Below are 17,462 nucleotides of genomic sequence, written 5' to 3'. Positions count from 1 at the left end.
TGCTAAGTGCTTGTCCTGGGCTACAACATCGCCAGTTGCTGCTCATAACTGACTTTGGCTCGGGTACTCCCTCCTGCCCAGCTTGGTTCCAGCCCTGCCTGCTGTTTCCGGGAAGTGTCAATGTCAGTTTGCCACCCCAAGTTGCCATGTCGTGTTGCGGTTGGGTTAGCCGAGGCTAGGGTGCCAGCAGTTTAGGTGCTTCCTATGTGGACTGCGGGTTCTGGTAAGAAAGGCTTGTTCCATAGTGCCAGTAGGACAAGCACCCCCTGTAGGACTGTGTGATTCGGTAACTGCGGCCAGCTTGCGGCATGCCAACTTTGCTTTTCAGGGGTAACTTCTGATACCCCTCCGGGTTCCAGCACCGTCAGCTGGTTCTCGTCAGAGCCTTTGGCCTAGGTGCCTCCATCTCGGTATCCGAGTTCCGGCAACGTCTGCTGGTCCTTGGTAGTGCTTTGTAGCACAGGTACCTCCTGCTTAGTAACCGGGTTCCAGCACCGTCAGCTGGTCCTCGGTTGTGCCATTGGCTCTTATTCCTTCTGCTGCCCCTCCGGGTGCCAGCACTGTCAGCTGGTCCTCGCTATTTCCATTTGCTCTTGCAGCTTATGCTACCCCTCCGGGTTCCAGCACCGTCAGCTGGTTCTCGTCAGAGCCTTTGGCCTAGGTGCCTCCATCTCGGTATCCGAGTTCCGGCAACGTCTGCTGGTCCTTGGTAGTGCTTTGTAGCACAGGTACCTCCTGCTTAGTAACTGGGTTCCAGCACCGTCAGCTGGTCCTCGGTAGTGCCATTGGCTCTTGTTCCTTCTGCTGCCCCTCCGGGTGCCAGTACCGTCAGCTGGTTCAAGAGGACAAAGAACAGGAAGACAACCACCAAGATGCAGAACAACAAGAGAGAGAAGACAAAGAAGCATAAAAAAAACAAAGCAGAAGAACATTAAGCATAAGACTAATACTCTGAGCAAATGATATTATCTTATTTATAAGCAGAAGAAGACTAAGCAGTGTATGGGGGTGAGTCCGTTCCTCCTCGTGGTGCCCCTGGAAAAGGCCTGCTGCTGCAGGCCAAACTGAACGCGGACAAATCCTGTTGTAAATCTTTTGTGACAGGCAGAACGGAAGGTGTAAACTTCTAACTTTTCTAGATAACAACTACAGGAATGCCTGACACAAACAAGAATATGATGAAGAAGAATAGGAAGAAGATGAAGAAGTTGAATATGTAGAATAATAATTGTTGAATAAGAAGAATATGAAGAATGTAAGAAAAGGAAGAAGAAGAAGAAGAATGTAAAAAAAGGAAGTAGAAGAATTTAAAAAAGGAAGAAGAAGAAGAATGTAAAAAAAGGAATAAGAAGAAGAATGTAAAAAAAGGAAGAAGAAGAAGAATGTAAAAAAAGGAAGTAGAAGAATGTAAAAAAAGGAAGAAGAAGAAGAAGAATGTAAAAAAAGGAATAAGAAGAAGAAGAAGAAGGTAAAAAAAAGGAAGAAGAATAAGAAAGAAGAAGAAAGAAGAAAGAAGAAGAAGACATACATGTCTGGCAAAATATAAATGAGGCTAACATAGTCAATATCTTTGTAACTCCTAACATCTTTAAAAAAAAAGTTTAATTCCTGCTATTCCATTTGATTGGGCTAAACCTCTATGGCTTTAATGTCTCCTCCACCTCCCACAATACATTCTACATTATTCTTAGTTGTTTTTCTTCATGTAGAATTAACCTACAAGGAAAGAAAGGGTTTTTTTTAATTCCGATATTTTGGCCCCATTGACTTGCATTGGTTCCCGGTATCGGAATCGGCGATACCGATACTTTTTTTTAAGATCGGCCGATCCATTCCGATCCGATATTTTCAAGTATCGGCTGGTATCGCTCAACTCTAATAATGAGATATAGAGGTAGATATAGAGATATAGTGTTAGATAGAAAGATAGATATAGAGATAGATAGATATAGAGATAGATATAGAGATAGATATGGATATAGAGATAACAGATAGATATAGAGATAGATAGATAGATATAGAAATAGATAGATATAGAGATAGATAGATAGATAGAGATATAGAGATAATATATAGATAGCTATAGAGAGAGAGATATAGAGATAGATATAGAGAGAAACAGATATAGATATAGAGATAGATATAGAGATAGATAGAGATAGAGATAATAGATAGATATAGAGATAGATAGATATAGATATAAAGATAGATAGAGATAGAGAGAGCGGTAGATAGAGAGATAGATATAGAGAGATAGATACAGAGATCGATAAATAGATAGAGAGATAGATATAGATAATAGATAGAGATAGATAGATAAAGATAGATAATAAATATAGAGATAATAGATAGATATAGAGATAGAGAAAGATATAGAGATAGCTAGATAGATAGACATAATAGATAGATATAGATAGATATAGAGATAGATAGAAAGATAGATATAGAGATAGATGTAGAGATAGAAAGATAGATATAGAGATAGAGTGATAGATAGATAGATAGATAGAGATAGATAGATATAGATAATAGATAGAGATAAATAGATAGATAGAGAAAGATAGATAGATATAGAGATAGATATAGAGATAGAAAGATAGATAGATATACAGAGAGATAGATATAGAGATAGATAAATAGATAGATATAGAGAGAGATATATAGAGAAATAGATATAGATATAGAGATAATAGATATATATAGAGATAGATAGATATAGATATAGAGAGAGATAGATACAGAGAAAAGATATAGAGATAAATAGATAGAGAAAGATAGACAGATATATAGATATAGAGATAGAAAGATAGATATAGAGATAGAGCGATAGATAGATATACAGAGAGATAGATATAGAGATAGATAGAGATATATAGATAAATAGCTATAGAGAGAGATATAGAGATAGATATAGATAGAAATAGATATAGAGATAGATATAGAGATAGATATATAGATAAAGATAGATATAGAGATATATATAGAGATAGAGCGATAGATAGCGAGAGATATAGATATAGAGATAGATAGATAGATACAGAGAAAAGATATAGAGATAGATAACGGATAGATAGATAGATAGGTATAGCGATAGATAGATATAGATATTAGATAGAGATATATAGATAAAGATAGATAGATATAGATGGTAGCTAGATAGATAATAAATATAGAGATAATAGATATAGAGATAGAGTAAGATAGATATAGAGATAGATAGATAGACATAATAGATAGATATAGAGATATATATAGATAGATAGATAGATGTAGAGATAGAAAGATAGATATAAAGATAGAGCGATAGATAGAGATAGATATAGAAATAGATAGATATAGATAATAGATAGAGATAGATATTGATAATAGATAGAGATAGAAAGATAGATAGATATAAGAGAGATAGAGAGAGAGATATATATAGATAGATAGATAGAGAGAGACAGATAGAGAGAGCGAGAGAGATATAAAAAAAACCAAAAAACACAATACTCACCTCTCCTCGCTCCCACGCTGATCCCGGCTTCAGTGTCAGGAGCTGCCCTCTCTGCCAGACACACAGCGGGTGCGCGATGTAGTGACGTCATCGCGCACTGGTTGTGAGTCAGGAGCAGAGGGGCCTGAGGGTGGCACCGGCCCTGATTGACAGATGCAGAGTGGCTTACTGGGCTGGGGGCGGGGCCTCTGGGGGTGGAGACTGTGAAATGATATTCACTGCTTCGCAGTGAATATTCATTTCTCTTTAGCAGCGGGGACAGGGGCTCCTGCCTCCTGACACCCGCTGCTGCTCCGCTGGCAGGGGCCCCCAAAGCAGCTGCATGGTGTGCGACACACCACTGGCTGGGGGCCCCTGGAGCAGCGGGGGCCCTAGGCAACTGCTGGCCCTGTATGCCAGCAGGTGCCAGGGCCCACCAGATGCCAGGGCCCACCGGAGAATCCACCGGTTCTCCGGTGGGCCAGTCCGACGCTGAGGACAGCTATGGGTATAAAAAGGAACCCATTTACTTCTACAGAGAGATTTTACAAAACAGCAGTCAGGAAATCATGGCACCAAATGGAGGAATACAGATTTGATTCACTGCCCATCACTGAACCCACGGAGATGGTTAGAGAATCCAGGTTGGGACAATCAGGTCACCTGGCCACATACCTCAATGGACTCTGTCAACTTCCTAAGCTTGCCGCTACCTCCTCTCTGTGGGTGCCCGACAAAACTGGGGTGCCACTGGTTGGGGTAGTTGGCCATAGAAACCCAAAGTCCCAGATGTTCTAATTCCTGGCGAGCCAGCAGAAGGGTGAGACTGTGTCATTTCCACCATCTTGTGTACTTGCTGGAACTGTACTATATGTTATAGTCTATTGGTGAGTCAATAAAGTATTGCCACACCATGTTACCCTCATCCTGTGTTGTCAGAGTAGTATTTAGCCCATGAGGAAGGAGTACGGGCATTCAGTGGGTTGAGCCCTGGTCCTTGCGGTCTATCTAAAGACAGCCAGGCAAGCGGACAAGAGCATCTACTGACCCTCATGTTTTCACAAGAATTATAAGCATTTCATATGTTTTTATACTATTATTGACAAATACATCAAGCTTATGCAAAAACTCAATATTTACAGTGTTGACCTTTTATTTTTCAAGACTTCTTTGCCCTTCGCCCTGACATGCTGGATAGGAGCTTCTGGCCCAAATTCTGATTGATGGCAACCAATTCTTACCTAATTAGTTCTTGCCGTTTATCACAATTTCTGTATTTTTGTTTGTCCACCTACTTTTTGTAAAATGACCACAGGTTCTCAATGGAATTGAGATCTGGGGAGTTTCCTATCCATGAACCCAAAACTTCAATGTTTTGTTCAATGAGCCTCTTAGTTATCACATTTGCCTTGTGACATGGTGCTCCATCATGCTGGAAAAAGAATTGTTCATCATCAAATTGCTCCTGGATCATTTGGAGAAGTTACTCTTGGATGAAGTTTAGATATCAGTCTTTATTCAAAGCAGTGTTCTTAGGCAAGATTGTCAGTGAGCCCACTCTATAGGATGAATAGTAACCCCACACATAAATTGTCTCAGGATGCTTCACTGTTGTCATGGTAATAACGCTCATGCTCAGTCTGTACTTGTAGTTTTTCTTTGACAGAAGTGGCTTTTTTGCTGCTATTCTTGACACCATGCCAACCTCAAAACACATGTGTCTTACTGAGAGTGCAGAAGCAGTGATGCCTGCGTGCTGTAATGCCTGAACAAGTTATGCACTGATGATGAGCCAATCCCATAGCTGAATCCTCTTTAAGAAATGGTTTTAGCAGTCGCTGGAATTTCTTGGGCACCCTGAAGCTTTCTTCGCAGCAACTGAACATTCTCTTTGAAATTCCTGATGATCCAATAAATGGTTGATTTAGCCCTTTAGATTTTAAGCAATGTTTGACTTCACATATTACCTTGAGGTACTGTTAACAGAAGAAGACAATGATTTCAAGCACCAGCCCCATTAACACTTTCTCCCGAGCTGACAAGAAGATCAGTGTAATGATGTAAACATTTTGTGAGAGGTTAATCAGTGGAAAAAGGAGTTTTGTGAATTAGGTCTCATTCAGACGTATAGATTGAATCCCTGATTGAAATGCAGGGGCTGGCTGCCGGTCTCCTGACTTGAGATTGACAGCCTCACTCAAATACATGAAGCTGTCAACGCTTCGGTTGGGAGATTAGCTGTCAGTCCGTGCACTGTGGTCCGAAATCAGACCAAATTGCACAGACGTCTGCATGAACTCTAAGTTAGTTGTCCATGAAAACTAGAACAGTTAGAACAGTTTGTTTTCTGATCTCAAATATATGCTTCATAATGGTTATTGCTCAATAGTTCAAAATCATGTGGTCAGTGAAAACTTGCTGAAATCAAGACAGTTTGCAATATGTGCCAATAGTACTGCTTACCATGTGACATACTTATTCATAAAGCATAGTAATACCTGCTGTCGCCAGCATTGGCTACATATAGCTTGCCCATCAAGTAGACAGTCACAAGGGCACAGCAGCCTCCATCAATGCTATGCGATGTTCTCTCTCTTTCAATCTGTTCATCCTGTAACCATACAATAACGTTAATAAACAGCAAAGAAATGGACAGCTTTCTTATAATTACATACATTGCTATCTACACAGTAAAGAAACCATGCACATTATGTTGCTATTTGAGGATTCTACCAGTGATTTAATGTAGATTTTAACTTTTCAAGACAGTTGATTTTCTTAATAAAATTCATTGCTATCTCCTGAGATAATCGGCACCGTAGAATCTGTCTGATATTCTTACAGCCCACCTACGCAGACATTAAAGAGATTTTATGATGTCAACAAATTACATTGATATGTGGTGACAAATATGGACTCCCACCGGTTCTTAACTGAAGGAACCCTATGAATATGTATAAAATAAGATAAGACTTGCTTCTTCACCAGTCCTTCGAAGCTCCTGTTCACATCTTTACCTAGTAGTACTAATGTACTATGGTATGGAAAATCAACACCTTCTGGGCGCTGACTGTTGTACCGTATAACGAAGGAAAACTACTTCCTGAAACGCATTACTGAAACTCAAAACAAAGGTTAATATTTTACTGCAGTCGTCACTTCAATGATTCTTTCATCAGCTCTGAAATTGTGATGTGTCATCTAGGTATCCATCAGCGCCCACAAGGTGTTTTTTCTCCATACCAAAGTGATATTGGCTCTGGTGGGGTACCTTTTAAGCCTTTGTTTAGGGATCCTGCATCAGGTAGCAACAACGGGAACCCCTTCCTTCTTCATGTGTAGGATACATACAATTACCGTATATACTCGCGTATAAGCTGAGATTTTCAGCCCTTTTTTTGGGCCGAAAGTCCCCCTCTCGGCTTATACGCGAGTCATATACCGGGGGATCGGCCAGGGAGGGAGAGCGGGAGGTGTCTGAGATCATACTCACCTCCTTGGCATGTCTCTGCAGCCCCCCGTGCTCGTTCCATGTTCGGCGCGCTGTCCTTCCTGCTTTCAGCGGTCACGTGGTACCGCTCATTAGACTCATGAATATACGCATATTCATGAGTCTGAGCGGTACCACGTAACCACAGAAAGCAGGAAGAACAGCGCGCTGAACATGGAACAAGCACGAGGGACTGTAGAGACATGCAAGGAGAAGTGAGTATGACGGGGGAGCCATATTCACCTGTCCCCCGTTCCAACGCTGCGCGTCGCTCTGCTGCCTTGTGTCCTCTGGCAGTGACGATCAGGTCAGAGGGCGCCATGACGTAGTTAACAGGCGCCCTCTGCCTGAACAGTCACTGCAGAGCCGGCAACACTGATGAGCAGCAGCGACGAGGTGAGTATATAGGTTTTTTTTTTAACTGAGGCAGCGGCAGCATTATTATAAGGGGCCACTCATCACTGTGCAGCATTATAAGGGGCCACCAATCACTGTGCAGCATTATAAAGGGCCACCAATCACTGTGAAGAATTATAAGGGGCCACTCATCACTGTGCAGCAATGTGACACCCCAGAGTCCGGTTGTCACAGTGAAATTGCCTCCCTCTAAGAGGTGAAGTCATGCTTGGAGGCAGAAAGGGGACCCCCATACCAGGTAACATAGATTAAATCACAATTCCTGCTGCAGGTCAGAAAAGGGAGCTTCCTTATAAATTCTGGCCAGCAGATGGGGTTGGTGAGTCAGCTAGAGGTGAGCTGAGGGGGTTGTCATGAAACGAGAGCAGCTGTGAGGAAATGACAACAGTTAAATGGGAGGTAAAAAGATCTTTCTGGAAGATCCAGTCAGTTCAAGACAGAGAGGCTCTGGGGAAGCTGAAAACTGCATATAGCAGACCCCAGAGCGAAGTGCTAATAGAGAGAAAGGGATGCCAGAGTCCTTGGTGGTCAGGAGCTGTATGTCCTGACCGCTGAATCTGAAAGTACAGGGGATTGTAAATTCCTGTGCGACATTGAGCACCTGAGGGCACGGCAGCAGACAAGGAGCCTGGGGCTGACGGTGAAGAGAACGGTACCCGTGGAATAGGCTCATGCTGACAGCCGTACAGGTTAGTAAAATCATCACGCAATTGAGGGTCGCAGCATAGTTATACACAGTGGAGACCCACACACAAAGCGCAGAAGGGAGGTCCAAAACCCCCACCTGGCAAGGTGGATCCCCTGAATGCCTCCAGGTGAGCCTGACTCATTCTATCACCTGTATGTGGTACTCCGGATTGCAACCAATTGCCAGTAAAAGGTAAAGAAACTGCACCTCTCTGTGTCCGCCTCTCATTTCTCTACACCCCAATGTTCACAGCCATTTTGACTATCAATCTAACATCTTTGCTCTGGGACTATTGCTCTACCTGTGGAGAGCTATTTTCACCTCAGCTGCGCCACATCAACAGTCTCAGGGGAACAATACCGCAGCGCTGGTCACCTCTGACCAGAATACCACAGGTGGCGTCACGTATTTAGCCATCTATAAACTTTATCTTCATTTTTACCACACTTCAACAACAAACAACTTTTCCCCATCCCCTTTCATCATTTTATTTAATGGACGCACCAGTCGACGGGCCCGGTACCGAGTACCCCACGGTCCTGCCTGCACAGCACTCGCTCTCTCACACCCTCACGCCGCGCACGCTCGGGCGCTCCACAGCATTATAAGGGGCCACTAATCACTGTGCAGCATTATAAGGGGCCGCTCACTGTGCAGCATTATAAGGGGCCACCAATCACTGTGCAGCATTATAATGTACAGCACCATGGAATCAATGGTGCTTTATAAATAAATAATAATAATTATTATAAGGGGCCAGTCATCACTGTGTTTACTTTTATTCGTATCTATTTTTATTTTTGAAATTTACCAGTTGCTTTGGCATTTTCCACACTGGGCTTAAACGCGAGTCAATAAGTTTTCCCAGTTTTTTGTGACAAAATTAGGGGGGTCGGCTTATACACGGGTTGGCTTATACACGAGTATATACGGTAGATTGCTTACTTACGTTGAGCAGCACTTTGTTAACCTTAGCGGGGCGAAGGGTCCTCACCCCAAGCATATTACATAAGGTGCTGTTCAGTGTCTGTTGGTCTCTGTTTCTTGGTCCTGTAAATGCTGCAAATTCCTCCTGACACTGGTCACTGCTACTGGGAATCACCCCTGCAGAGCTCTGGCCACTTTTTTAGAGAACTGACTTCAGCGGGAGAAGACAAATAGTCACGTAGTATTGTGCAGACAATGCAGTGTATATGCCAAAATTTGGGCATTTTCTTTTTCTTTTTATTAAATCCCCCACAAACTGTTTTAAAAAATTGCATAACTTTTCAGTATAAATTGATTACGTCCACTTACATTACAGAGTTTGTCCACTACTTAATCATTGCTGATGTATCCTTAGGATAGGTTATCAATGTCTGATCGGTCGGGTTTTAAACCTGGCATTCTCGCCGTTTAGCTGTTCTTGGAGGGAAATGCTTAATCACAGAGATGCTCCGTCTTCCGATAGTGGCTACAGCTGGATACTGCTGGACCTGGCTGTGGCCACTATCAGGAGACGGAGCAGCTCCGCGATTGAGCATTTCCGTCCGTCGCCGACACCGAGAATAGCTGATCGGTGAAGGTGCTGGGTATCGAACCCCAACAGATCAGACATTGATGACCTATCCTAGAGATAGGTCATCAATGATAAGGTAGTAGACAGCCTCTTTAACCCCTTTTCGATTTGGTCCGTAATAATACGCTCCTGCGTCCTGGTACTTAATGACGTGGGACAGATTATTACATCATTTTTTTAATGCGACACTGCATCGACGTCACTGTGATCGCATTTAAGTTCCGACGCCATCTTACCTCAGGGTAGATGGCGTCATCATCCTGGGGGGGTGTCGCCTGAACCCGCTTTGATTTGTGCGATCAATTACATCGATCGCACCAATCACAGGGCACAGATGCGGTGTGACCGCGCTGTGACCTGCCTAGGATCGGATCTGTAAGAGCGCCGACCCTAGGCTGGTGCCTGGCCACACCAGCGTCACCTCAGCCAGCTCAAATTGGTGCACTCAACGATGACATCGATCGCATCAATCACAGCACACAGACACGGTGTAACCGCTCTGTGACCTGTCTGTGACCGCCCTGCATGTCCTCATAATAGGTGAGGATTTGCACAGGATGGTCACGCTGTCTGATCTGTGCTATGCTGGGCCTTCTGGTGCCACGGAATCTTGGGACATCACAATCGCTCTCTGCTCCTGCTGCTAGAGAAGAAAGAAGACAGAATACATCTTTAAGAAGATCCCTGTCTAGTCTCCTCATCCACCCCAATCCTTCCCCCCCCTGTGTTTTAGGTGTGCATTAAATCCACAGTTGTGTCTCTAATTAAGTCAGATGTTGCCAAAAAAACAGAAGCTTCCAAACACATGACTTCATCATATGGCCAGCCCAGAATTGTTTAAAGGCATAGTAATCTTAGTGTATGTAAACTTTTGACTTTGCAGTAAGTAATAAAAATTCTTTAAAACATTCTCTCTCTCATTATTCTAGCATTTGGCAAATATTAATAATTATGGTAATCCTAATTGGCCTAAAAGAGGAAAGGTTTATTCTGATTTCATGTCAGATTTTGAGAAAAGCATGCATATGTGTCTTTTTATATAGTGAATGTAAACTTTGGGTTTCAACTGTACATAATCACGCAGTTTATTATGTAGTGTTATATGCATGCATATATGGTGCCAGCCATATAGTTATGTGTAGTGCTCCATGAAGTCTCACATCCTATTAGTCACATCTATATTATTAGATCAAGTAGGACTTGGTGCCATCCTACCAAGATAACAAAAATACATTATTTATTGCATGATATTTTGGGCAACACACATAAGCTCACAGCCTGCGGCCAAGGGTTTTATTGACTTGCAAGTCCCGATACAAAAAATAAAAGCAATAGAAAAGGACTAAGTGTCTTGGTACTTGCAGGGTGTATTTACATAGGTGTTGGACAGCCAGCTAATATAATGGTATTGGGGGTGACCAATAACTATTGGCCAGCATGGTGCACTACATGTAAGGGCTCATACTCACTTGCGAGAGACTCGCACGATTCTCGTCCGAGTCTCTCACATGAAAACCTGGCACTGCCACCGGCACTCGGACTGGAGCGTGCGGCTACATGTATTTCTATGCCGCCGCCGCACGCTCCGGTCCGAGTGCCAGCGGCAGTGCCAGGTATATTATATGGAGAGAGAAGTATAAGGAGGGACAAGCTAGATAAAGACACAGACACTCTCCTGCATAGAACTTTATGAGCACCAACTGTCCTCGCCTATCACCATAATGGGGAAATTTGTATTCACTGAATATAGATTTTTACCTGTGAATTGAGAATTTTGAGAATGAATCAGAAGAAGAAGAAAGCAGATTTCTTGAACAAGGGTGTATATATATATATATATATAGTTATTCTTTAAAGGTAAGCTCGCACGTTGGTATAGCAGCCCGTCATTTTACCCTTCCTCCGTTTTGCTGGTGTCTGATTAATTCAGCCCAAGGCCACCAATCTATTCCATCAAATGACCCTATCATTTATCTGTCCATGAAAATTAGTAGTAAGGTTTTCTTGTTGTTTTTCCTGACAATGTAATTTGTGATTGTTTCTTTCTTCCTGATCTTTGCCATCCATCTCAGCACTTCTCTTCTTGCAATAAGGGAGTTTCCAGGAAGGCTACATTTCCAGAAAACAGTACAAATGGAGAGTGAAGAGTTCCTGATAGCTTTATGCTTGAGTAATTCATATTTCCAAAGCATATGAATATTACATTTGTGTACAATTTGTATTACTGGATAATGCCTCATCTGACACCTTATTATAGAGGGTTTTTTTCCTAAAAGCAATGCTTCTAGCAGTGAAGACTTCTACAAGATGGTATTCTATAGCACACAAAGGAACACTGCACCATTTAGAGGCAGAGGTACCGTCTGACGCCAATCAGCTGTTAGCGCCGCCATCACTGGAACACTGCCTGTCAAGGAGAGTATATGTTTATTTTTTTCTTTATTTTTGGGCAATTTAGCATTTAGGTAAGTTATCATCAGAAAGGGAAGCTATCTTCAAAAATCACCTATTGTTTAAATCAGGTTTTTTGTTTTAATTAGATAAATTTATTTTTAAATATTTTTTATATATCTATCTATAAATTAAAAAAATGGAGGCAGCACACCATTCAAGTGAAAAAATAGAAGTGCTTCTGTTTAATAGCCCATTGCGGCGACGTTTCGGTTCACACTGAGCCTCTCAAGCTTGAGAAAAAAGGCTTTTTGAGAAAAGCTCACTGTGAGACCAAACGTCGCCGTAATGGGCTATTTAAACAGAAGCACTTCTATTTTTTCACTTGAATGGTGTGCTGCCTCCATTTTTTCAATTTTTTTTAAACTTACAGGGCAGGTAGAGCCTTCGTTTCTGTGTTTTCACATGGCCTAGTTTTATGCACATGTGCTGCTGTATTCTTTTTGTCTATATTGTGCAGTTTTTGCAGCTTGCACATGTTCACACTAGGAGGTGCTGGTCGTTTTTTTTTTTCTCTATTTAGTTGCTGGATGCTGGCTGCCTCCAGTCTGATCTTGCATTCGTCTCATTGGCTTTGCAGGTGCCGTAATCAGCTCTACCTGCCCATAAATTGTAGGCTGAGCCCAGTAGTGACATGTTTGTCCAAAATTGTAGGCTGGTGGCCCAGAAGTGGCATATAGGCATATACTGTAGAGCAGGGACCCATCAGGGGGAGGTCACCTTGCCGTGGTTGATGGGCATACATGAATTGGCCAATGTTGTGCGCTAAGAACCTTCATTTTCATCTATTACTGTAAGTTTAAAAAAATTTTGAAATTTTTTTTTTGAGAAGTATAATCTAAATTGAATGTTTTTAATGTTTTTCTGTGTTTTCAAATGGCCTAGATTCATGCACATGTGCTGCTGTATTCTTTTTTTGTCTATATCTATCAACTATCTATCTATCTATCAATCATAATTTTCACATGGGACACTGGGGCTTTTTATAACTCTAAAAGGGGTTAACCACGACTAATCACTGACAGTGATTCAGCTGTTCCATGTCAACAGAGCAGCTCATCTTCCGGGTTGCTCTGTCAACAGGGTATGACAGCCGGCTCCACACAGTTAGGCTCAATGTCAGGAGAGCAGGGCTGAAGCAAAGCCGCTGCTCTGTCAATGTGACATCAAGCGGTAGCCAGAATCACTGGCAGGAGTGGTCTGTGACTGTGACCGTCCTGTATCAGCAGAGATCTATGCTGGGCAGAAGAAACGGGTAATTAGCAACTGCCTGTCTAGTAATTCTTAGACCTTGAGTAAACAAATAATACAGTCATTGATAACCCCTTTAATACCCTAACAACTTATGGCCATAAATCATCTTCCTGTCTTTGATGGGGGCTAGAACACTGAGTGGGACGCGGATGGGATGCCATCGTAGCCAGAGATCTGCTGAACACCTTTGTGTCTGTCATGACGGTACTTCTGTGAAAACCAGCCTGTAGCTGTGTTCATAGGAGACCTTGATTTCCTCTATATACAACAATGCAATAGAATTGATGTATAGAGCACCAGTGATTAGATTCTCGTAGCTTCAAGTCACCTAAGGGGAATAACAAGTAAGTGACAAGTAAAAAAAAAAAGTTAAAAAAATATTTTAAAATTTTTTAAAAATATAAAAGTTCAAATACAAATATTTGGTACTAGTTTGGCCCGTGCGAAATTTTCGCACATTGGTCGTCGGGGGCGCAGGCAATTTCAGAAAAAGCAAGCTGGTCAAATGTAAATGCATTTCATGAGATGGTGAACACAGACAGGTATTTATATACACTGCTCAAAAAAATAAAGGGAACACTTAAACAACAGAATATAACTCCAAGTAAATCAAACTTCTGTGAAATCAAACTGTCCACTTAGCAAGCAACACTGTTTGACAATCAATTTCACATGCTGTTGTGCAAATGGAATAGACAACAGATGGAAATTATTGGCAATTATCAAGACACCTCAATAAAGGAATGGTTCTGCAGGTGGGGACCACAGACCACATCTCAGTACCAATGCTTTCTGGTTGATGTTTTGGTCACTTTTGAATGTTGATTGTGCTTTTACACTCGTGGTAGCATGAGACAGACTCTACAACCCACACAAGTGGCTCAGGATGGCACATCAATGCGAGCTGTGGCAAGAAGGTTTGCTGTGTCTGTCAGCGTAGTGACCAGAGCCTTTAGTCGCTACCAAGAGTGAAGAGACAGAACAGTACACCAGGAGACGTGGAGGGGGCCGTAGGAGGGCAACAACCCAGCAGCAGGACTGCTACCACAGCCTTTGTGCAAGGAGGAACAGGAGGAGCACTGCCAGAGCCCTGCAAAATGACCTCCAGCAGGCCACAAATGTGCATGTGTCTGCACAAACTGTTAGAAACCGACTTCATGAGGATGGTCTGAGTACCCGACGTCCACAGATGGGGGTTGTGCTCACAGCCCAACACCGTGCAAAAAACAAGCCCTCGCATGACTCTGTCGGCCGATATCTAAAAAAATTATAGCTCTCAAAATATGGTGACACAAAAAACATTTTCACAATAAAAAGTGTCTTTTAGTGTGTAACAGCAGCCAAACATAAAAACCAAATATAAATCTGGTATCGCTGTAATAAACACTGACCCGAAGAATAAAGTTGCCTAATCACTTATACGGCATGAGGAACGGCATAAAAATAAATTAAACCAATTCTTCACATGATGTTGATTTTTTCATTCTGACTCCCAAAGATCGCAGCAAGGCTCGGCGCACATTTCCCCTGCGCTCTGCGCTAAGCGTTTACACCGAGGTTTCCATGTAAATCTCTGAAATACATGATTCAGACAGAACCTCTGGCTGAAGATTCCCTATAATGAGGCAGATGGAGGCACTGTGGACACCTTCTGACCTGCGATTCGGTGGCATCCGTCTTTTCAGGATTGCATAAAAGTGCTGCTGGCCACAGTTTTGTGCACTTCTGAAAAGAATCACACTGCGGAACAGAGGCCAAACAGAAATAAAAGTAACTCTGGTGCCTCACTATAGTGAAAGGATCCATCGGGGGTTTCATTTGAATAACGTCACTCAGAGACTTAGATGGAAACCCCAAAGTAAGTGCTCAGCGTAGAGCGCTGGATAAATGTTATGTAAAATGTTCCCAATAAAAGCTTCAACTCAAATCGACAAAAAAAAGCAAGTCCCCACTCAGATCTGTCATCTGTTAATGGAAAAATTCTCACGGTGATCTGCTGTGAAGATACTGAACTTGAACTGCGGTGACCTCATCACTGGCAATTTCCCACGGTCCAGAGGTCACCAGAGTTTAGGCTGGCTGGGAGCGCCGCCTCAGTGATGTCACCGCTATTAACTGAAGCTGCGCTCCCAGCAGCTCATTCACCAATGGTTTTCAGCCAGGACGGTCGCATCTTGGTTGAAAACTCTTTATCCCCCAGACATGGATTACGGCGTGGGACACAACTACGGACAGGTATGGTATGTGCAGTTTTTTTATTTTAGTTTTATTACAGGAGATCGAGGGCTTGGCTGGAATTAGATGAGGTCGCAAGTATGGTTTAATTGAGATCATTAAAGGAGTCTGTGTCTTTCTTTCAATTAAAGGACTTTTTTCTCGGTGTCTGTGTTTTCTTACAATGTGACTATGGGGTTATTAATGGGGGTGTCTTATTGACGTCTCTTCATTACTAACGTCGGGGCTTCATGTCACCAGACACTACAAAGGTGACATCAACCCCCCAACTATTACCCCACTTACCAACGCTACAGGGCAAGTGGGAAGAGCGAGGCTAAGTACCAGAATTGGAGCATCTTAGAGAAGTGCCTTTACTGGGGCAGCTGAGAGCTGATGTTTTTAGCCGGGGAGGGAGGGGGCAGTATCCTTGGCCCCTTCCTAAGCTATTAATATCAGCCCGCAGCTGTCTGCATAGCCTTTGCTGGTTATTCAATTTAGGGGAACCCTACGTCATTTTTTTAGGGTTCCCCATTTTAATAGCCAATAAAGGCTAAGTATACAGCTGTGAGCTGATATTAATAGCCTGAGAAGCTCCATAGGAATTATCCCCTTACCAGGCAATAAACATTTACCCCTAGCCGTCGTCTTTCACTCTGCTAGTTACAAAAATGGCGTGGGAGCCGAAAAATAATCTTTTATGAATTAAATAGATGTCCGGTAATTTGCACACACACTGTACTAATTGTATTTGTCACTGACATCTATATATCTATCTATTCCATTTGTATTTACTGTATGTAATCCATCTCTTCTATCCTGTCCGCTCCTACTGTGATTTTACACTACCGCGGCTGCTGAATTACCGTTTTTTCTTCTATCTATCTATCTATCTATCTATCTATCTATCTATCTATCTATCTATCTATCTATCTATCTATCTATCCATGCTTAGCATGTCATTCTCCGCAAGGAGAAATGATACTTCTTGGATATCGGTCAGACGCCTTTCTCACAGCCAAACCAGATCTCACACTTTGCACTGACGAGGGGCAGTATTCTATTCTAACCTGTCTGAGTTCTGATTACAATCGCAGCATGCTGCGACTTTTTTCCAGTCTGATCGTGATCCGATCCGAGCTGGAAAACAAACGCAGATGAAGACACAATCATAGAATAAGATTTGTCCAAATTCAATCCGATTTTTTAATCAAACTTTTTTTTTTTCAAATTCTGGTGCCATTTTTACCCATTTCCCAGTGAAAAATTAAAGCTTGGGGCTAACACTCAATCTTGGTGGTAAAAGTGTCAATTATTTTTTCTTCACTGCCCAATGGTATAAAAGTTTGTGACACACCTGTGGTGTCAATATAATCACTGCACCCCTAGATTAATTCATTGAGAGGTTTCATTGTTAAAATGGGGTCTGCTGTTCTGACAGCTCAGGGGCTCTGTCAATGTATGGCACCTTAAAACAAGTGCAACAAAATTTGCACTAGTATATGGCGCTACTTCCCTTCTGAGCCAAAAAGTAGTTTTCAACCACATATGAGGAACCGATGAACTCAGGAGAAATCACACAACAAACTTTGGGGTCCATTTTCTCCTTTTGCCCTTGTGAAAATACAAAATTTGCGCTGAAAAAATTTCTTGTGGGAAAAATGTGATTTTTTTTTTTTATTTCCACGGTTCTACGCTATAAACTTCTGTGAAGCACCTGTAGGTTCAAGGTGCTCAATACAGAAATATTAGCTGCATGTATAAGGCCTTAGTGTATGCACAGATCCATGTGAAATATTAGTTTATAGCCAACAGTGAGAGCCAAATGACAGACAATGGTCCATTACTTATTATATTTCAGCCAAATGTTTTCTAAATCTCTTAGGAGACTGATCTCTGTCCGTTTTCATAGACT

General features: G+C 42.2%; 1 protein-coding gene across 1 annotated transcript in view; it reads right to left on the bottom strand.

Moving 5' to 3' along the window:
- Positions 1–17,462, bottom strand: part of LOC141088893 (protein phosphatase 1H-like) — a 104,294-nt gene that overhangs the window by 52,911 nt on the left and 33,921 nt on the right. Inside the window, exon 4 of the mRNA XM_073575117.1 lies at positions 5,974–6,086. Within this exon, the coding sequence (XP_073431218.1) occupies positions 5,974–6,086 (113 nt within the window). The remainder of the gene's footprint in view (positions 1–5,973; positions 6,087–17,462) is intronic.

This window comes from Dendrobates tinctorius, unplaced genomic scaffold, assembly GCF_039654945.1.
Source record: "Dendrobates tinctorius isolate UK_male_01 unplaced genomic scaffold, ASM3965494v1 ptg000042l, whole genome shotgun sequence".
Taxonomy (NCBI): Eukaryota; Metazoa; Chordata; class Amphibia; order Anura; family Dendrobatidae; genus Dendrobates; species Dendrobates tinctorius.
The sequence above is the reverse complement of the archived record's forward strand: the minus strand, read 5'-3'. Positions and strand labels throughout refer to the sequence as shown.